This window comes from Desmodus rotundus, chromosome 4, assembly GCF_022682495.2.
Source record: "Desmodus rotundus isolate HL8 chromosome 4, HLdesRot8A.1, whole genome shotgun sequence".
Lineage (NCBI taxonomy): Eukaryota > Metazoa > Chordata > Mammalia > Chiroptera > Phyllostomidae > Desmodus > Desmodus rotundus.
In genome coordinates, this window is record NC_071390.1 from 166,983,561 (window position 1) to 167,006,871 (window position 23,311).

Below are 23,311 nucleotides of genomic sequence, written 5' to 3' on the forward strand. Positions count from 1 at the left end.
GCTCTACTCGCTCAGTCATTTTGAATGCAACGGCTGCACAGTACACATGCTCACTCAACGGTGTCTATCACCCCCACTGAGCAGTACAGTGAAGTCGTCACTGTTCACACACGTGCATTCAGGTCCACTCCCCTTGGCTGCCAAATTACAGCAATGTTGTGGAAACCATTCTTGTTAACAATGGCTGGGCTTTTTCCAGACAGGCCTCATATATTTACTTATTTTATTGTTTAAAAACCCCTTTAATATCCCTTAATATTTTAAGGGGCATGTTCACTGTCCTGGGTAGTCTTAGGAGTGCCTCATTTGCATTGATTCTTAATCTTTGTGAACATCAGAATCAGTAGTGGAGCTCTGCCTTTTCCTTTTTAATAAAAATCATTTAAATAGATACATAAGCACCTGATACAAAATGTAAAAGGTATAAAATACTCTGAAAGGCAAGTCCCCTTCCTGCTCCTGTTCCCAGCCATCCAGTTCCCGTTTCAGAGCCCAGTGCTGTCCCGGACTTCTGAAGCCACGGTGTGCTCAAATACAGCCTCAGATGGTGCAAAGGGCAGCATACTCTGCATCATTCTGCTCTTCACTTTTTTTAACTTCACAATAAATCTGGGAGATAGTTGCACATCAGTTCACACAGCACTTCCTCAGTCTTTTTTAAAAGACATAGAGTATTCGTTGTACAATTCTACCAGAGATTAAAAAACCAGAACCTTGTTCGACATGTGGCTTGTTTCTAGTCTTTTCTATTACAATCACTGCTGTATCATCTATCCTCATGGCCTCTTCATTTCACATGATATGAACATATCTCTGTAAAGTCTTAGAAATAAAATTACTAGGTCAAAGAGCATGGCTTTCCGAATAGTTACTGCTAAATTTTCCAGATTACACTCCCCTTCTCAAAGCATGAAAGAACCTTGTTTCCACATGGGACTCAAACAAAAATCTCTGAGTGTGGGATCTGGACATCTGCACTGTGGGTCTCAGAAAGAGATTCTGAGCCAGAAATTCCCTTGGTTCCCTCGACCTCCAGCCTCTCCTTCCCCCAGGGATCTGCCACAGAGAGGCACACATGACCTCTATGCCCGAGGGGCCTCAGCTCCTCTCAGGCAATGCCAGCACTGGGGCTCACAGGGACCTTGGTGGCAGGTCTTCTGTCCCCCTCGGGGGTCTGCACCTTCCCCTTTAGGTCATAGCTAGAAAACAGGGTTTTTCCACTTTAATCCAAGTCCCTTGTTAGGGACTGGAACACAGGCCATGCCAGGGTTACAGCCATGTGGACATCTTGGAGAAGCCCAGTCTCGATGTGGCTTCTTCTGTGCGTCCTTGGTTATGAGGCTTCCCTTCAGCTAGTCCTCAGTCGGCTGGCCAGGCTGACTGCTCTACAACTTAGCTGTAGTTCCAGGTTGGTCCTGGGAGGAGTTGAGTGTAGCTCCCACCTACTCTGCTGCCATCTTGGAACTCCCCTGAGTGATTTTTTTTTTTAATGTGTAGTATTTTTGTAACATTGACATTAAAGACCAAAAAATAAAACTGTGCCAACAGCTAGAACCACAACACAACCCGTTAATCTGCCATGGTTCGCTGATAAAGAGGGATATTTATTTACTGATTGAATCACTTTATTCTTCTAGTGTACTACTTTATTTAAATTTTTTCAATTTACTTTTAATTAAAAGATTTTTTGCAATTACAGTTTTACAGTTGACATACATTATTATATTAGTTTCAGGTGAAGTAACATACTACTTTAAAATGCCATTGGCAGTGAATGAGAGTAAGAGCTTTGGATTTCAACATTTTATAAATTTTTGCTAATCTACCAGGCAAAATTCATATGAGGTAATTTATGTAATTTCTTATAAGACTGAGATTTCTTTATTCTTTAAGGATTATTTGTACTCTCTGTCTCTGTTTTCTCCACTTATGTATATGGGTCTTAATATTTCTCTTGCTGACTTCTGAGTTTTTCATATATTATGGAAACCTCACTTTCATCGCCACAAAATTGTGAACTTTGACAACTTTGCTATGAACAATTCACAAATGAATCCCTTTATTCTTCTGTGGAGTACATCACCTAGTGGAATGACTGAAAAACATCGGGGACGCACCCTTACGTACACGACTGCTTTAACCAGACCACAACAGCAGCACTTCTCTGAGTCCACGGCTATTCTCAGACATCCATTACTGTCTGCAACTGACGCACCACCCACGGTCAGCTTTATGACGGGCATCCCTGACTGGCCCTCCCCCTAGCACGCTGTGGTCAACAGCGTGGCTCTGTGGTCAGATGGTCTGGTTTCAAACTCTGGGTCTCCCTTGTTGGCTGTGTAAGCTTAGCAAGTTATTTAACCTGTCTGAACCCCGGTTTCTTCACCTACAAAATGAGAAGCATAGTGGCCTCTACATAATAAGCCTGGTAAGAATAAATGAGATAATGTATATAAAGTGCTTAATACAGTGCCAGCTACACAGCACATACCAAACTGTTAGGTAATAAACACCAGCCATAAAGGTTTATGTCTTAATATCCCCAATATTAGGGAATTATTTTTAGGTCCAACAAAATCTCCCCTCCTATAATCTAAACTGTTTCTTCTTGTTCTGTGGAGATAGAGAATAGCTGTTCACCATTCTCAGTACATTATTGCTTAATATTATTTAAGACACTGTTAGTTTGTCTAATTTCATAAAACAAATTTGCACTGAAGAAGTAAACAAAAGGTGTGGATAACTGAAAAACATTTAGACTATATATAGTAACTTAATATTGCAATAACTGTGGAGCAATGTCAATTATCATTAATAATAAACAAGTATCTTCTTATTTAACTAAATTCCAAATAGTTCATAATATACATGTGTGGACAACCAGGTTAACAGTTGTTAGTGTGGAAAAATATGTAACACAAGAATAAACTCTGTGTTTCATGTACTCACAACTAGAACCTTCCTTCTGCCCACCCCTGTATGTATCTCAGTTATTTACTGAATAGATACATCAACACTAGTACAGCTGTGAGTCAACTATCATTAGAGACTTTTCTTCTCTTTTGCATTGCTTTGTGTAAGCAAAAAAACCAAATACAATCCCTATTTCAATATATTCCTCCTGTCTCTCCACTCTTTATGGCTTCACAATGACACAAGTCACTTTTTAAAATTAAAACAGAAAGTTTTATTTACAAAAAATTAAACACAGCACAGCTGTCCAAAACTTTCTGAGCAGCAGTGAGTACAGCCAGAGAAAGAAAAAAGCCTAGATCTCAGCTGTAAGTTTCATCAAATACAAACAAGGGAGCATAATTATTTGTATTTTAAATTACGAAAAATCACTCGACATTACCCTCTTAAAATGAAATTGGCCACAAAGAATTACTCTCTCCAATGAATAAGGCAAACAAAACCAATCAGAAATGCATGCACTTGAAAACTGCTCAAAAGGACATTCATTTAATTTGGCCATTCATTCTCTTTAAATGAGTCAGTTACCAAGTGTGAAACATGCTCTACACACAGGAAATGTAATCAAGTGCTGAATAAAATCAGTTCATGAGATGAACCCAAGAAATCCATTTTTGATATAACTTTATTTGGATGATAGTTTACCAAATAGAGTTTCACATCTTTCATTCTAAAATTAGAGCATGTAGAAATCCATCTTAGGAAATATTAACTTCACATCTTAGACCTCCTGAAAAGGATATTTATCTACAAAGAGCACTGGAGTTGAGGCAGTTGTCTGCATCCTCAAACTACCTTTTGCAGGGCAGCAACGGGCCAAAGTCACAGGTGCAAAAGTAACTATTCACTGCCACACTGTATCACACAGGAATTGTTTCCTATTGAACTCTGAGAAATCTGAACCACCCACACAGTCCATCATACTGTAAATACAGGCAACGGAATGAATGCATTCTGGCTACTCCTATGTTTCAATGAACCAGCTCTCTCTTAACACTCATGTTGACCTTTTGTAGAATTGACTCAGTAACAGAGTACAGGATCAAAGAAACTACGCTAGGATATCCTTAGTACTACACTTTTCGCTTTTGTTTGCAGCTCCTATACACACAGGTTTACAGACATGAAAAAAAGGTATCAGTGTATTCCATTAGTTATAAAATAACTTTCTCCAAATCCCCTAAACCCTACTCTAACCAAAGGATTTTAATCCCAGGCTGAAGAAAAGTAAAACCAGAAGGTATGGCATTTAAGGCAAAAGAGTTAAGGAGCCATTTAAATCTTTCAAATAAAAATCAGGTAAGATGAAGACTTCTGGCCAAGTTGGAGGCATAGGTAGATACACTTTGCTCCTCGCACAACCAAAAGAAGGACAACAACAAATTTAAAAACAAAAATCAACCAGAACTGCCAGAAAATCAAACACAAATTTTAAAACAAAAATCAACCAGAACTGCCAGAAAATCAAACTGTATGGAAGTCTGACAACCAAGGAGTTACAGAAGAAACATTCATCCAGACTACAAAGAGGGGCAGACACAGGCAGCCTGAGCAGAGAGGACTCGAAGCAAGGTGGGCACTGGAGGACTGGGGTGGCCCCACATTTACGTGCAGATAACTGGGAGGAACGACTGGGGAGCCAGTGAGACCTCGCAATCCAGGGTTTCAGCACAGGAAAAGGAAGCCTCAAAGCCTCTGGCTGTAGAAACCTGTGGGGGCTGTGACAGCGGGAGAAACTCCCAGCCTCACAGGCGAGTTCATTGGAAAGACCCACACCTAGAACATACACAAACCCACCCATCTAGGAATCAGCACCAGAAGGGCCCAGTTTGTTTGTGGGTAGCAGGGAAAGTGACTGAAAGCCTGTGGAGGGCGGAGCAACCGGCACTGTTCCCTGACCCCTCCCTCTCACACAGCGCCACACCTCAGTGGGGCAGTTGCCCCACCTTGGTGAACACCTAAGGCTCCACCCCTTACAATATAACAGGCTTGCAGAGACAAAGTAATATGGCCCAATTGAAAGAACAGATCAGCCCTGGCCGGTGTGGCTCAGTGGATTGAGTGCCGGCCTGTGAACCAAAGGGTCACCTGTTGGATTCCCAGTCAGGGCATATGCCTGGATTGCTGGCCAGGCCCAAGTGTGGGGCACGTGAGAGGCAACCACACACTGATGTTTCTCTCCCTCTCTTTCTCTCTCCCTTCCCCTCTGTCTAAAAATAAATAAATAAAATATTTAAAAAAAGAAAGAACAGATTAAAATTCCAAAAAAAGAACTAAGCAATAAAGAGATAGCCAACCTATCAAATGCAGAGTTGAAAACACTGGTAATCAGGATGCTCACAGAAATGGTTGAGTATGGATGCAAAATACAGGAAGAAGTAAAAGCCTTTGCAAAGTGAAATAAAGAAAAATATACAGGGAACCAACAATGAAGGGAAGGAAACCAGGACTCAAATCAATGATTTGGAAAAGGAAGAAATAAACATTTACCCAGAACAGAATGAAGGAACAAGAATTCAAAAAAATGAGAAGAGGCTTAGGAACCTCCAGGACAACTTTAAACATTCCAACATCTGAATCACTGGGTTGCCAGAAGGAGAAGAGGAGAGCAACAAATTAAAAACTTATTTGAAAACACAATGAAGGAAAACTTCCCCAATCTGGCAAAGGAAATTGACTTCCAGGAAATCCAGGAAGCTCAGAGTCCCAAAGAAGTTGGACCCAAAGAAGCACACACCAAGGCACATCATAATTACATTACCCAAGATGAAAGATAAGGAGAGAATCTTAAAATCAGCAAGAGAAAAGGACACAGTTACCTACAAAGGAGCTCCCATAAGACAGTCAGCTGATTTCTCAAAAGAAACCTTAACTGGCAAGAAGGGGCTGGAAAGAAGTATTCAAAGTCATGAAAGGCAAGGACCTACATCCAAGATTACTCTATCCAGCACAGCTATTATTTAGAATGGAAGGGCAGATAAAGTGCTTCCCAGAAAAGGTCAAGTTAAAGAAGTTCATCATCACCAAGCCCTTATTATATGAAATGTTAAAGGGATCTTATCTAAGAAAAAGAAGATCGTAACTATGAACAGTAAAATGACAACAAATTCACAACTATCAACTGAACCTAAAAAAACAAAAACAAACTAAGCAAACAACTAGAATAGGAAGAGAATCACAGAAATGGAGATCACATGGGGGGGTTATAGGTGGGGAGGGGGAGAGGGAGATGGGGAAAAAGGTACAGGGAATAAAAAGCATAAATGGTAGGTACAAAATAGACAGCGGGAGGTTAAGAATAGTATAGGAAATGGAGAAGCCAAAGAACTTAATGTATACGACCTATGGACATGAACTAAGTCGGCGGGGGGAATGCCAGTGGGAGGGGGTGTGCAAGGTGGAGGGAAATAAGGGGGAGAAAAAAATGGAACAACTGTAATAGCATAATCAAAAACTATACTTAAAAAAAATCAGGTAAGATGAAGGGAGTTCTGGAGAATGGTTGCACATTGATGTACATATACTTCACTTACTTAACACTAATGAACTGTGCATTTAAAATGATTAACATGGTAAATTTTATGCTGTGTATTTTGTCACAATTTTTTTTAAAAAAGTAAATCAGGGCAATAGCAATGATAAGACAAAATGATATTAAGAAAACAACAGCAACAACAAAAAGAACAAAATAGGAAGAAATTTAACAAAGGAGTGCAAGGCTTACACACTGGAAAGAGGCAATACGCACACACAAAGACAACAGACGTGCACGCACAGAGGGAAGACCACACGAGGACTCGGTGAGAGGGCCGCCATCCGCATGCCAAGGAGAGAGGCCTCAGGAGAAACCCAGCCTGCTGACACCTTGATCTTGGAATTCTAGCCTCCAAAACTGTTTGAAAATAAGTTTCTGTTGTTTAAGCCCCTCAGTCTATGGTATTTTGTAATGGTAGCCCTAGCAAACTAATACAATACCCAAGAGGTATGAAAACATATGTTCACACAAAAAATTATATAAATGTTTATAGCAAACATTATTCATTATAGCTAAAGAATGAAAGCAACCCAAATGTTCATCAACTGATGAACAGATAAACAACATCTGATATGTCCACACAGTAGAACATCATTCAGCCACAAAGAGGAGTAAGTCCTGAGGCCGGCTACAGCACGGATGAACCTTGGCAACATTATGCTACGCGAGAGAAGCCAGGCACTAAAGGCCAGTGTTATGTGATTCCATTTATATGAAATATCCAAAAGAGACTGAAAGTAGATTACTGCTGGCCAAGGGTTGGGGCCAGGGGCATGGGGGGGAAGCAAAGAGAGGCTGCTTTTTAGGAGAGTGTTTCTTTCAAAGGTGACTGAAATGTTCTGGAATTGGACAGTGGTGATGGCTGCCAAACCTTGCAAATAATACTAAAAATGTATGTAAAATGTGCCTAAAATACAGCAGTGGGAAAAAGGTCTAGAAGTTATGATTCTACTTCTTGAAAATCTTGAATCCATTAAAAATGTCTAAAAAGGCAGAATCCAGAATGCTCGGGGTGACAGTACTAAAGATCATGTTTCCCAAAAAGGGAAAAAGGTAAATCAGGAATCCTGGGAAACCGAACAAGTTCTTTGAGATGAAACACTGATCTTTTCCACTTCTTCTGCATATAAACCAGTCCATCACAACTAGTGTGGAAAAAGCTTGTCTTTAATGAAATCACAGTCACTATGTAATTTATAATATAACTTCAAAAAACCATAGTATTGGAAAGACAACACCGTACCATTTTCACTTAAGTACTAAAGATAGGAATGTTAGTGCTGCAGGAGCTGATACATATTGTCTTAAAGAATTCATTTGTGGACATCTGCTTTCTTTTGTTTGTTCTCCAGCACCTACGTCTCCCCTATTTCCTAAGGAGAAGCCACTTCACGTGGTTGGTCAGGGGCTGGCCAGAGCACCCTGTCTGCCAGGCCAGAGTGATGATTCTGGAACAGGAACAAGGCCCCAGCCAAGCTCAGCAGAGGACTCCCTGGAGTGTGGGTGCTGAAGCTCTTAGGAAAGACAGCCACTTTCTCCGGGCAGTGAAGTTGAGACTGAAGTCCCTGGCACAGTGCAGGAAGTTGTCTGTAGCATAAGGCCAATACACAGGGAAAGACAGATGAGAGGTAGAGGGGGAAAGAGGCCTAACAACACTGTGTGAGGCCCGGGATCTGGACTGGACTAAAGCCTGCAATAGCCTAGACTCCAGTAACGAGTTTTCAGCACTCGAATGAAAGAAAGATTCCTGACTAATATGAATGCCTTATTCCAAATATATGAATAATCTGGAGACCAGCTATCAACGCATTTGAAAATCGCTGTGGAACAAGGTAAGGGGATAGACACAAAAAGGAAAGGCAGAAGGATGACGAGAGAAATGGACTAACCCAGAAGGGCTTTTATACGATTTCAAAAGCAAAGTTATTTCCGGAGGATAACTTAATTTTTGGAGCCAGACTGACTTGGTGACTTATAAACTGGGACTTTGGTCAAGTTATTTAACCTCTTTGTACCTCAGGTTTCCATCTGGAAAGTGAGAATGACAAAAGCACCTGTCTTATAGGACTGCTGGGAGGATCGAATGAGTTAGGACACACGACAAGCACTCAATAAATACCAGTTCTTGTCAATAACTGGTTGTTAATAACTTATTGTCAGTAAGAATCCAAAAGTTAAACTTCTGCCTCCATAGTAACTATTTATAATAATTTAACAACAATACTACCCGAGTAAAAAACATAGTTAAAAAAAGAAATTAATATATCTATACAATGAAAGATTATACAGCTACAAAAGAAATGAAGTACTGTTACGTCGTAGCTTGGAAACATGCTAAGTGAAAGAAGTAAGACACAAAAGGTCACACATCGTATGACTCTGTGTATATAAAACATCCCAAACAGACAGATCCATGGAGACAGAAAGCAGATCAGTGGCTGTCAGGGGAAGGGATTGAGGAGCTTGTTTTTAGTGTTCTGGAATTAAATAGTGATGATAGTTACAAACCATAGTGAATATAGCAAAAACTGCTGAAATATAAACTTTAAAATAGTAAATTTTATGTAAATTATATCTCAATTGAGAAAAATAAACTCAGTTTATCTAGAAGAACTCTGTATTGTATTTATGGAATTCCATTTTGCCAAGGACCACTCCCATCAAGCAGACATCCATAAGTGCTGGCCCTGTTAACAAGGAATGAATGGTTCAGAAAGTGTGGGTTATTTCTGGGAAATGTAGCTGCTAATTTTAGACAAACTAAAGGTGACTTGCAAATCTAAGTAAAAAGAAATTATAAAAGCTATACTTTTTGTGACTTTTTCACTTTAAATATCTGCTTTTAATGAGAAAAAAATGTAATTTCATAGATCCTCTCCAACAAATATTGGAATATTGGCCAAATAGACTCTAACAGATTAATTATAAGGAAACACACAGCCTGATTCTTTCAATATATTCAAGAACAAGTGAAAGATACTAATATCGTGGTGTCCTATAGACTCACTATTAACTCCTGGAATTCAAGCAATTACAGAAACTAGGAAGAGTACTTCAAATGTACAGAATTACAGAGACTGTGGATAAACATATTTGCCATCTTGTGTTACAAACCAAAAGTCTGTATCTTCTAAATTACCACCAGACAAGAGACTCAAAGCGTGGTCCTCTTTCTTTCTCAAATCCCTTTGTCCCAACACAATCAGAAGCCACTGAATTCTGAAGCTTTCTGCCCGCTATCCTGGGCCTTGGGACCTGTCCATTCCCTAGTCAACTCTCCCTCCCCTGGGGCTCTGGCCAGTGAAGACAACAGCATGCACATCATCTGGTAAACATATTACAGCAAGTGTCTTATCACACTCGAAACACTGTAATGAAGCAAACTCCTGGAGGGAGCTCAGAATTATCTTTGAAAACAAGTACATGAGAATTTCACTCAATAGGGATTTTCTCTAAATTATAAGCCAAAAATGATTAGGCACAGTCATAGGGAAAACGTAGGAAGCACACTAGGAAAAGGAGAAATTCACTGCCTCTGTCTGAAACATGGAAGATGACACATGGAGTTATACGACTAAAAAAGTGGCTTATAAGCAACTACTACTTCTCCGTGTTAGCTAGGATGGCAACAGGAAATAAACAATTTAAAAAAGGAAAACATTAAAAAGAAACAGAGACAACGAACAGGAATAAATATTATAATTTGTAAACCTACCGATAATCAATATCCAATAAAAGGCTTTTAATGTTAGACTTCTTGTCACCTGATGCTTTCAACCTGATCAGCTCATGCAACCTAAAGCAATTAGTGAAAGCAAATGTAGTAAGTTACAAATACCATACATACTAAGCAAAAAACAAAAAAATCAATGTTTTCCTGATACTTCTAATATTTCAATGAAACAATGAAGAGATATAACCAAAGTTTCAGTTTTGCAAATATTTTTTAAAAGGTAGAACTTATCTGAAACGGAGAAGTCTAAACTTTTAAACAATTTAAGAATCAAATCAGAAAGAGTGTCCTGTCCTGGCTGGTATGGCTCAGTGGATTGAACACTGGCCTGTGAACCAAAGGATCGCCAGTTCGATTCCCAGTCAGAGCACATGCCTGGGTTTTTGAGCCAGGTCCCTAGTCGGGGGCATGTGAGAGGCAAACACACTGATGTTTCTCTCCCTCTCTTTCTCCTTCCCTTCCCCTCTTTCTAAAAATAAATAATCTTACAAAAAAAAAAAAAAAGAATCTCCTATCGTGTATCAGAAATCTATAAAGATTTCTCTCAAATGGAATATAGACTGCAAACTCCTTAAGAGGGAGCATGCTTCATTACTTCTTTGCATACTCAAAGCTTTATGCTATACATCCTGGAACTTGAAAATTTTTTCTTGCAGTTTAAGTAGTGGCGCCAGCAAAAGTTTTTCAACAGTGATATAACATACCTTGGTGTTCCAACACACAGTACTCTCCTGAAGCCAAGGGTAGAAAGTAGGTCTACCAGGAACTGGCAGCTCCTATCTGCAAACAGATATTGGGCATTTGTCTTCTTATTTTCCAATGGAGCAAGGAGCTGACTGGGCCTTTTCAACTGGGTGATAGAAATATCCCCGACGACCGGATGCTCCCGATGCTTCTCCCAGTCATCCGGCAACAGCAACTGCTGACATCTTTGACAAAACCTTCTCTGAGACAGTGGCAACTCGATGAACTTCAAGTACCTTCAAGACACAACAAAACACAAGGAACTTATTTTCAGTTTGTTGTTTTAAAGATAATTTATTTTTGCTATTTTTAGTATGCAAAAAGTACTATTATTTCTTAAAGGGTACTGCATAAAGTAGCAAAGGTTAGAAAAATCTGCGGAATGTTGGCTAGAATTTATGTCTGGCTGCATGCCTACAAAGTGGAAGAGAATCAGCAATTTAGTAAGAATTGAGATGCTCCAATTCAGTCACTGAATGAAGATCAATACCCATTTAAAATGTGAACATAATGTATTACTCAAACAACCTCGTAGTAATGGAGACTACTATCATGTTTAAATTTATTGACAAGTTTATTGACAAATCTAACTTTGAAGTGTTCAACAGTCTGGCTCAGTATGATAGTCATTTTAAAATAAGAAATTAAGATCATTCTTCAAGTTCTTATGGCATACTTAGCAAGAAAAATTACCTCCAAAGAAAAAAAATGAAGGAAAAAAAAGAAAAATTATTCCCTAAAAGAAAAAATGCTCCTACAAAGCTCTTTTTCTTAGCAACACTGAGGAAAACAGTTCTGAGAAGCTCATCCCCAAAACAGCAAGCTGATATTCAAAGCCTGAAATAATATATATCGGAATCCCATTTGATTCCTTTCAAATCATCCTAATATCTGATTTCAAACTCACCAAACTTTGTTCTTTTTATTTGGAATGAGTAGAGAGAGAAAATAGTCACAGTTAGTATGTTTTAAAAACTGCTGACTTTGTATATGCTATACCAGCTATGAAATCGGGAGTAAGAAAGCAAAAGAAAAATAAGTCAGATTATTGAGACTCACAGAGGGTCAGCAATGGCCAAATCTAAGTAGCAATGAACTCAACTCTGGAACTGCACTGGAAAACCGAACTTAATGTAGAATCAAACTGGGTCTAAAACTTTTTAGTTCTAAGCAGTTTCACTTCAAGCACCCAAGGCAGTGACAAACAGAGGGTCTGCATGGATGCAGCAAGAAATCAGCTTATCATGCCAGCAATTTAAATGTTTCTATTTCTATGATAACTGTTCTTTTGACAGCTTTATCTATGACTGGAAAAAAACAGGACAGTGACATCAGAAGAAACTTTTATAGTAATTCAGAGAAAGAATGTCAGAAGAGAAAAGGGCCCCGAAGACAGGAAATGCAAGTGGGAAGATGCTTCAGCCACAGGGGCGGGGAGCTCACCGCTGCTACCTTTCATCACTGGACGTTAACTGTCGCAGACGTGTGCATCCAGCTGTGAGTGACAGAGTAAGAGACCAGACTTGCCATCCTGACCCTCACAAATTTTCAGCAGACGAAATATGGGAAACCATACTCTGAAGGTACCGGACGACAGGCAGCCCAACAGTGAACAATAAAGGAACAAACGAGTGAGTGGGTCAACTGCCCCGCTTGGAGTAGTCCCCCACTGCGCACGAGGGACACATCCCACGACCCCCCAGTGGATGCCTGAAACCACGGAATGTGTCACATCCTGTATACCGTACCTTTCTTCCTATATGTACATACTTATGATAGAGTTTAATTTCCAAGTTAGGCACAATAAGAGATTAACAATAACAATAGATAATAAAATGCAAAAATTATACCAATATACTGTAATAAGTTATATAAATATGGTCTCTCTCTCTCTCCAGTAATCTTTATATTTTCAGTCCAACTCTATTCCTGAATCTAGATTTATTGAATTGGCCAGAACCCCCAGTCAATACTGAACAGAAATGGTAGCAGTGGACAACCTTGCTATGTCCCAATCTTAGGAGGAATACATCCAGTCTTTTATCAGTGTGGTGTTAGCTATAGGTCTTTCTTTTTTGTTTTTTTTAAATATATTTTACTGATTATGCTATTACGGTTATCCCATTTTTATTTCCTCTTTATCCCCCGACACCCTGCACACCCCCCCCACCTGTATTCCCCCCCTTTAGTTCATGTCCATGGGTCATACACATAAGTTCTTTGGCTTCTACATTTCCTATACTGTCCTTACCCTCCCCCTGTCTATTTTCTACCTACCATTTATGCTACTTATTCTCTGTACCTTTCCCCCCTCTCCCCCCCCCACACTCCCCTGTTGATAAACCTCCACGTGGTCTCCATTTCTGTGGTTCTGTTCCTGTTCTAGTTGTTGGCTTAGTTTGCTTTTGTTTTTGTTTTAGGTGTGGTTGTTAATAACTGTGAGTTTGCTGTCATTTTACTGTTTATAGTTTTTATCTTCTTTTTCTTAGATAAATCCCTTTAACATTTCATAAAATAAGGGCTTGGTGATGATAAACTCCTTTCACTTGACCTTATCTAGGAAGCACTTTATCTGTCCTTCCATTCTAAATGAAAGCTTTGCTGGATACAGTAATCTTGGATGTAGGTCCTTGACTTTCATGACTTGGAACACTTGTTTTCAGCCCCTTCTTGCCTGTAAGATCTCTTTTGAGAGGTCAGCTGACAGTCTTACGGGAACTCCTTTGTAGGTAATTTTCTCCTTTTCTCTTGTTGCTTCTAAGATTCTCTCCTTATTTTTAATCTTGGGTAATGTTATTATGATGTGCCTGGGTGTGTTCCTCCTTGGGTCCAACTTCTTTGGGGCTCTCTGGGCTTCCTGGACGTCTATTTCCTTTGCCAAATTGGGGAAGTTCTCCATTATTTTTTCAAATAAGTTTTCAATTTCTTGTTCTTTCTCTTCTCCTTCTGGTGCCCCTATAAATCGGATGTTGGAATGTTTAAAGATGTCCTGGAGGTTCCTAAGCCCCTCCTCATTTTTTTGAATTCTTGTTTCTTCGTTCTTTTCTGGTTGAATGTTTCTTTCTTCCTTCTGGTCCATACCGTTGACTTGATTTCCAGTTTCCTTCCCATCACTATTGGTTCCCTGTACATTTTCCTTTATTTCACTTAGCATAGCCTTCATTTTTTCATCTAATTTGCGACCAAATTCAACCAATTCTGTGAGCTTCCTGATTACCAGGTTTTGAACTGTGCATCTGATAGGTTGGCTATCTCTTCTTCACTTAGTTGTATTTTTTCTGGAGCTTTGACCTGTTCTTTCATTTGAGCCATTTTTTTTGTCCCAGGATGCCTGTTAAGTAGTAAGGGGTGGAGCCTTAGGTGTTCAATAGGGCGGGGCAACCCATGTTCCTGTGTTGTGACGCTGTATGTGGGGGGAAGGGTCAGAGAGGGAACAATGGCGCTTGCTCTGCTCTCTGCCAGATTTCAGTCACTTCCCCTGGTACCCACAAGCAAATTGGGCCCTTTTAGTGCTTATTCCCAAGTGGGTGGGTTTGTGTACATTCCAGGACCCTGTGGGTCTCTCCAATGAACTCCCCTGTGAGGCTGAGAGTTTCTGCTGCTGACGCCTCAACCCCCACAGGTGTTTTCAATCAGTGGTTTGAGACTTTATTTCCCCCACGCCGGAGCCCTGGGTTGCGCAGTCTGTTTCAATCCCCAATTGTTCCTCCTAGTTTATCCACACATGAATGTGGGACCGCCCAGTCCTCCAGCCACCACCTTGCTGAGTCTTCTCCCCCCAGCTGCCCCTCTCCGTCCCTCCTACCAATCTGGGTGAATGTGTCTTCTTTATCTCCTTGGTTGTCAGACTTCCATACAGTTCTATCTTCTGTCAGTTCTGGTTGTTTTTTGTTTTTAAATTGTTGTTGTCCTTCTTTTGGTTGTGCGAGGAGGCACAGTGTGTCTACCTACGCCTCCATCTTGGCCGGAAGTCCAGCTACAGGTCTTTCTTAGATGCCCTTTATTAGGTTGTGGAAGTTTCCATCTGTTCCTAGTTTTCTGAGAATCTTTTATCATGAATAAATGTCTGATTTTGGACTTGGAAGAACTCAAGTTGTATAGTTATACAACCTAGGTCCTTACTGAGGAATGTGCTGGACAGCCGGATGCCAGGCAGAAAGGGCAACATACAGATTGGAGCATCTTTAGAAGGCCCAGGACAGATTATGATAAAACCAATCGTCTATGCTACATCTGAATATTCTGAAAGGCTTCAGACAACTAGCAGAGAGCCTGCAGTTGAATCAGGGAGGAGCACATAAATAACTAATAGCAGCTGCAACAAGAAATCCAAAACTGTTGTTAACTCCAAGGAAAACAAAAAGCTGTGTAGGAAAAAAACTTGCTATGATTTATTTAAGGGTTCAGCTATGAACAACACTTTTATGGTTATAATAATGCAGACACTAAATTTTGAATCTAGCCAAATTCATGATAGAACTATGTAAGACTGAGGTATGAAAGCGTACGGATTACAGCTGGGGCGGGGGAGTGGGAGGGGAGAGGGCAGAGAGGGAAGGGAAAGATGAACCCTCATGTTCCATATGAAATAAGCAGAGAGTTGCAACAAGTGATAGATCGAGCAGTACAAGACGAGCATGGCTTGTATTGTACAGACAGGGCAGTGAACTCTGAAACAGCCAGAAGAGCTGACTGAGGCTGCTTCTGGGGAGGGGAAAATGCACGGATGGGGATGGGCATGTTGCTCTTCACAAAACCTCACAGAGCTATTTGATTCTACTCCCAAACAGATTTCATCGCTGAAATTTAATTCACATACCGCACAATCACCCCTTCAAAGTGTACGATTCAGTGGTTGTTAGAACACTCATGAACTTGTGCAACCATCACCACAACAGAACCCCAGAACACTTCTGTCACCTCGGAAAGAAACCTGGTCCCCATCAGGAGTCACTCCACAGTCCCCTCCCCTAGCCTCCAAAGTCCACTAATACACCCTCTCTCCAGATTGTAAATGGAATCACAGAAGAACCACATATAAGTTTTGATTTAAAATTTTTTTGTTGTTGTTAAAGAAGGCATTTATTTAAAAAATAAAAACTGCTAGAGGATGAATTTCAGCTAAATAGGAGATGACTGAAGAGACTGCACCCACGGGGCTGTCAGGACGTACTGAACCCATTTACCCACAGGATGACAGCAGAAACACACCCACGTTACACTTACAGTAAAACATGAAAATAACCTACTCAAATAAAAGTGGTGAGGGAAGGGCATGGGAAAGTGGCAGAGTGTAAGCATACCAATCGCTGCATGCTTTAGAGCCAGATACATTTAAAACTGAATAATCAAGTAACAGAGCTATAAGCTATATTCAAAGGCATAGAGCTTAACCCTAAAAGGAATAATCAACTAAAATCAGTCAGTGATTGGGAGATAGGAAGAAGAATTATACTAGATTCATCGTTTCTCATTTTTAGATGAAGACTATCTTAAAAAAGGATTAACTACAGCACAGCAAATTACAAAGGCAACCATTACAACAAAAATATAGAAGCACACATGCAAACAAGGAAAGGAAACATGGGCCACATATAGTGAAAGAGAACTAAAAGCAGCAGTAAAAACAGAAAGCGTAAAACAATACAGCAACACTAAGACCAAGCATATCTATTATACCCACTATGAAAATGGACTAAATCCACCCATTAAAAGAAAGCCTGTCAGGCCCTGACCAGGTGTTCGGTGCGCTGGAGCGTCATCCCGTGTACCAAAGGTTTCGAGGTTGGTCCCAGGTCAAAGGCACATTCCTAGGGTACGGGTTCGATCCCCAGTCAGGGTGCCTGCAGGAGGCAACTGGTCAACATTTCTCTGTCACATCAAAGTTTCTCTCTCTTCCCTCTCTTCTCTCTCTAAAAAACCAATAAACATATCCTCAGGTGAGGATTTAAAAAAAAGAAAAGAAAGCCTGTCAGATTGGATTACAAAGCAAAAACCAACCATCCTATTTCATCACTTCCCAGAAACCTATCTTTTCACACTTTAGTGTATGATATTGACATACGATTTATAATCGCTGTCCACCAGACAGAGGTCACGATGTCGCAGGGAGTGTCCACCCATGTGCAAGCTTGGTGTCCTAGCTCTCCGTGCTGTCATCTCTCTGCGGGACTGAGCATGCTGGAACTACAGGTGGGGTGTCACTGCTATCACCCAATGACTCAGCCCCGAAACACAAAGTTAGTTTACATGCAGCCAGGCCCCCAAATTGAGCCACAGAGCATGCGTTTGGTATCACTGAAAGAATGATGACAATCAAGGGCTTTATAGGGAAAAGGACAAGGAAGATCCCCAAGCAGATGAAGTTGTCAGGTTCTGTGATGCCAACTAAAGGTGGAAACTGCAAAGTCACCAGGAAGAGACGAAACAAAGGCCAAGGCAGTGGAGGGGCTAGGGTGACAGTTCACTCACTACATAGGACTATCCGAAGGCACTAAGTTTAATTATTTTTAAAAGAAAGACACCGTTAAGTGAACCTCCACTTATACATCTTTGAGCTTTGTCAAAACTGTCCTTCAGGAAGCTTTATTGCTTGCTTATCCACCATCTCTTGACAAAAGATAAACTGAGATCTTGGGCCTATTTCTCTCTATTCCAAATCACAGCATAATCATTCAACTACACTGCTTTACATTTAACATTCAGACTCAAGGCTTTATTTTTTGTTCTTGTTAGACCATATTTTTAAATTCTTTTTTTCAATTACATTTATGTTGCTATTATTTTGTCTTAGTTTCCGTTGTCCAGCATAGTAACTAGACAATCTTCCACTTTACAAAGCGCTCCGTCTGGTGTTTCTGGTACCCACCTGGCACCACACAGTCATCACAACGTTACTGACTCTGTGCCCTGTGCTGTACTTACATCCCCACGACTGTTTTATAACTAGCAATCTGTATCTCTTAATCCCTTCACCTTTTACCTGATGGCCCAACACCCCTGCCCTCTGGCAACCACCAGTCAGACACAAGGGTTTGGGTGGCAAGTTTGGTAGCAAGAACGCGAGACCGTGAAGAGTTAAGGAGTACTCGGCACTCCCTTCTTATTTGTACTAACTACACATACCCCAGGGGGAGAAGATTCATTCTACCGCATGGCTCAGTATGATTCACAAGTTGCAGGCTAGCATTTTGAAATGTCATTTTTATTGATCTCTATTTGATGTTCCATTTGCCTTTCCTGGAGGAAACAAATTATGTTTATGGCATTTCCCTAATAGCAGACCTTGAAAATCTGAGTTTAAATGAGCTCTGAAAAAAACATAACCAAATGAAATATCAACTAAATAAAACTATCTGAATGCACATAAATTAATGCTGATTCTAGCATTGAAATATATCTTCCTTGAGACTTCACAGGTCACAATAAAGGTGCCAACGTACTACCCATAATAGAATAACACATTTCAGAGCATAACAGGCAGAAAAAAACTGTAAGGAAAGTCAAATCTCAGGCACAAAACGTAAATCTGTCAACTGAGCACATGAAATATAAGGATGGTTCAAAGAGTGAGACCAGAAAACCAAGTACCGAGCCCTGTTCTCTAAAACCCGGGAGTCTGGGCCGCACCGCCAGCTCCGTAATTAAAACCAAGCAGCAAGGTCGATTCATCTTGCTAGCTGCCACCATTCCTTTATACCAATTTCAAAAATAAATCAGTCAATGAAAAGCGATTGTTACTCCACAATAACAGATGAAAAGTTTACTTAATAGGATAGGTATAATGTTTAAATGCCTTCTACTACTTTCAAATACAGTAGTTATTTAGTGAGATAACATAAATGAGTTGCATAAAGTTAAATTAGAAATCAACTGCAATCTCAAGTAATGGTATATCACCCTTAAGTCCATTTGCACCAAGAATGAATTGCTAGTCTTAAGCTGAAGACACACTAACAGAATAGGTAATTAATAACAGAGAATAGATAATTTAATAAGCCTATGATTTTAAAAGCAAAATTTTTAATTTTTAGAGGAATGACTTTTACTCCATGGAAAGCATGTAAGAAATCATAAGAACACATTAATTGCATAGTAATGCAATGAAATCAAAGACATTATATTTCAAAAAGCTTACACCTCTACTCATCCTACAAATACCACGTCTTTAAACTGTACTGATCAGCCAAGGCACAAACAAGCTGCAATGCCCCTGCCTGTCTGGAGCACTCAGTCTCTTCTGCGAATACTGCCCACATTCCTCTTTGCACTGCATGATTTTTTACTGTATCTCCACTCCACTACCAGCATTTTAAGTTCTTTTTGAGCCCTCAACAAAGAAGGAATAAATGATTGGATGATTGGATGGATGGATGGATGGATGGATGGATGGATGGTGGGTTGGGCAACAAAATCCAAGGTTAGGGTTCACAGATGATTTAAGATGTTGAAATTATTTTAAGGCATGCTCTCAAGAATCAGCACAAAATGACAGATGAAATTATGGCCCCCAAGTCTTAATGAATCTATACTTTTTTTCCCTCTTTTAAATAATTCTGAGTCTGTAAGGTAAATTAACCTCTACAAGCAGCCCAAACAACCAACCTTTTGAAAATTCTTTCATACTTCACTTTTTGGCCAGTGTTTTTATATCCTAAAAGCATAAAAGTTTCAAAAATCTTTTATTATCAAAAAAACATATTCTGGCAGTATAAAGACAAGAACAGTGTTTTAGCTGCAGACTGAGTTTTATTATGCAAAGAAACAAGAGCACCTAAATTTTCTTAGGAGTTTAATTGAATCACCAATATTCTTATGTAGTAACAAGAACATATGCTTATCAGACAACAGTGATAGGGCAGGGTACAAACTACGTACACATTGTGACTACGACCTTGTAAAACAAACCTTGGCAGAGGAAAAGGGCCTGAAGGGAATGTAAGGAAATGCCCAAGGTGATGGGTGCAGAGGAGAAACTATGGGCCATGTGTCTCTGCGTTCTGCATCTTAGAGAATCTATTTTATCTCATCATGATAATCTCATTATGATGTATCTCTGTACAACCCCTCAGGTGCTATCTCCTTAAACTAAACTAGTACACATCATTTACTAATTACTATCTGCTTTTATGTTTAAGAATACCAAGTTGGATGCCCTGGCTGGTGTGGCTCAGTTGGTTGGAGCGTTGTCCTGGAACCCAAAGTCTGCCGGTTCGGTTCCCAGTCAGGGCACATGCTTAGATTGCAAGTTTGTTCCCTGAGTCCAGGGATGTGCATGATCCCTGGTCTGGATTTGGTGTGAGCGGCAACCCACACTGATGTTTCTCTCTCTCCCTTCCTCTCTCTAAAAGCAATGAAAAAAAACTCCTTGGGTGAGGATTAAATAAATAAATAAAAATCTGCTCAGTCACTGTAGCAGTATGAACCTGATGAAGTTACTTCACTCCTCCAGGCCTCAATTTTCTCATGTAAGCAAACCAACTCTGCAGGATTAAGTAAGATCTCACATAAAATACCTAGTGCTGTGCCTGGCTCGCAGTGCTGATCCATGTATAGTATTTCTGCATTCAACATTATTCGTTATTGATTGAATTCCTATAAATTAAGTAGACATCACTGATTAAGTACTTTGCTTAAGAGGCAATCCATTTATCTTAAGAAAAGCCTCCTCTATCAAAGGACTTTAAAATCTACTAAGAAGCTTAGGAAGACATTTTTCATAGGGCCCAGGAATCTTTTCCACTTAGCCTGGATAGGAATGCAGCATTCTTCAAACACAGCCACCCAGGTAGCCAGGAGTAGCCAGGAGAGTGAAAACTCATGTATCACCAGAACCCAGAACAAGGGATTCTTAGGGAGCTTCTCCCGGCACAGAGAGAACAAGACCTACGACACAGCAGAGGGATGAATTCTTTTCACAGGTTTGCCGAAGAACTAAATCTATGACTCAATTACAGTTCATCCAGTAAAACATTTTAACAGTGCAGATATTTAAAAACAGGTGTTTATAGCTTTTTAAAAAACTGGTTTAGTATTTCAGTAAAGAAACATTACAGCAAGTCTTCATGGTTCTGGATTTAGCAATGATTTCTTAGCTATGACACCCAAAACACTAGCAACGAAACAAAAATTTGATAAACTGGACTTGATCAAAGTTAAAAACTTTTGTGTATCAAAGGACTTTATCAAGACTGTGAAGACAATCTAAAGAATGGGAGAAAACATTCACAAATCATTTGATAAGGGTGAACGTATGAAACATTCCCATGACTCAACAACAAAAAGAAAACCCCATTAAAAAATTGACAAAAATTGAACAGACATTTCTCCAAAGAAGATAAGCACAGAGCCCTGGCTGCTGTGGCTCAGTGGACTGAGTGCTGGCCTGTGAACTGGGGTAACTGTTTTGATTCCCACAGGGCACATGCTTGGGATGCTGGCTGGGTCGCGTGAGAGGCAACGACTTGATGTATCTCTCCCAAATCGATGTTTCTCTCCCTCCCTCTCTCCCTCCCTTCCCCCTCTCTAAAAATAAATAAATAAAATCTTTTTTTTAAAAAAGAAGATAAACAAATAGCCAAAAAAAAAACCCCATGAAAAAATGATCAACATTATGAGTATAGGGAAATAAAAAATTAAAACCAAAATGACATACCAATTCACAATTTCTGGGAAGGCATAATCAGAAAAAGAGAAAATAAGTGTTGAGAAGGACATGGAGAAATTGGAACCCTCCTACATTGCTGGTGGGAATGTAAAATGGTGCAGCCACTGTAGAAAACAGTTTGGCGGTTCCTCCAAAAACTAAATATATTATTACCATATGATCCAGTAATTCGACTGATAGATATATATATATGCAAAAAAATTGAAAACAGGGCCTCCCACAGATATTTACACACCAATGTGTACTGTAGTACTATTCACAAAAGCCAAACCGTGGAAACACCCATGTGTCCACCAATGGGTAAATAAACAAAAGGTCGTACATACATACAGTGGAATAGTATCCAGCTATAAAAAGGACAAAATTCTAACACATGCTACATGGATAAACCTTGAAAAGGTTATGCGAGGTGAAATAAGCCAGACATAAAAGGGCAAATACTGACGATTCCACTCACCCGAGGGACCTAGAATAGTCAAATTCACAGAGACAAACGTAGATTGAGGTTACCAGGGACTGGGGGGAGGGGGATGGGAGATACTGCTTAACCGTGACAGAGTTTCTTTTTGGGGTGATGGGAAAGTTTGAGAAATAGTGGTGATGGGTGCACAACACCAGGAATTAATGCTACTGAATTGGCAAATTTTGTTATGTAGATATTCACCACAATAAAAATTAATTAATTAATTAAAGTAAACTTAAAGGCAGGGGTTAAAATATACAGGGTAATAAATAAAAACGACCACATCAGTACCTTTCCACACATTGTGTTCGGGACAGAGGAGGCTGACATCTTCGGTTGTGAGCTTCTCGGGCAGCAAGTCTAGCTCCTGACAACTGAGAGTATGAAATCCACTTAATATCTATCAAACTTTGCCACCATGCTGGAGAAACCACAAAGCCAGAAATTCAAGTGGCCTAAAGTTGTAGACAAGCATTCATGTTGGGGGTGGGGATGGGGGGGTAAAAACCCCAAAACATTAAACTGCAAAAAGTCTAGAACAGTTTGAAGTGGTACCCAACTCGTGAAGATCAAAGCACGGAGGTGACCTCACATGTGGTGATCTTAACAGGGGAACGGAACGGTAATACACAACACTGCTTTCTAATAAACCTAACAAAGCTGAAAGTGTTCTGGTCAAAACTCTCAGAAACTATAATTAGACTGAATCCAAGAGGATCCCAGCTCATAACTATTTCTCTAAGTGCCCAGTAGCTGTATAAAAGATGTTCAATGCAAATGTCTAAAACACTTTCTGGAACGATCATGACCTAGGCTCTTTAGGGAGAAATCCATCTCTACTGGCAAACCCAATATTAACACTACCAAAGGTGTTAATGGGATCTAAGTCTTGAAGACAGTACTTTAAGACATCAGTGATCGAAATAAGTATGAACTCCAGTCTAACAAAAAAAACGTATCTTCATGTCTTAAGATTTATCTCATGCAGTCTCAAAAATATCACGTACATCAAAAAATATATATATCCAAAGGGTTAATATACCTTTTCATCTTCCCATTGAAAAAAATCACAATCTTTTCTATCTCTACAGGCTGAGCAGGCATAAAACCTCCGGGTTTCTTCTTTGCCTTGGCTCACCTTCGCAAACAAAAGAGTGGGTCCTAGTTCCAGAAGAGGGAAAACCATGTCAAAGAGTA

At 39.9% G+C, this 23,311-nt stretch overlaps 1 protein-coding gene across 1 annotated transcript in view; it reads right to left on the reverse strand.

Moving 5' to 3' along the window:
* Positions 1–23,311, reverse strand: part of ZCCHC4 (zinc finger CCHC-type containing 4) — a 46,820-nt gene that overhangs the window by 22,679 nt on the left and 830 nt on the right. The window contains exons 2-5 of the mRNA XM_024573787.3: positions 23,157–23,275; positions 22,406–22,488; positions 10,946–11,221; positions 10,224–10,304 (exon numbers count right to left, since the gene is read on the reverse strand). Coding sequence (XP_024429555.3) covers positions 10,224–10,304; positions 10,946–11,221; positions 22,406–22,488; positions 23,157–23,275 — 559 coding nt within the window. The remainder of the gene's footprint in view (positions 1–10,223; positions 10,305–10,945; positions 11,222–22,405; positions 22,489–23,156; positions 23,276–23,311) is intronic.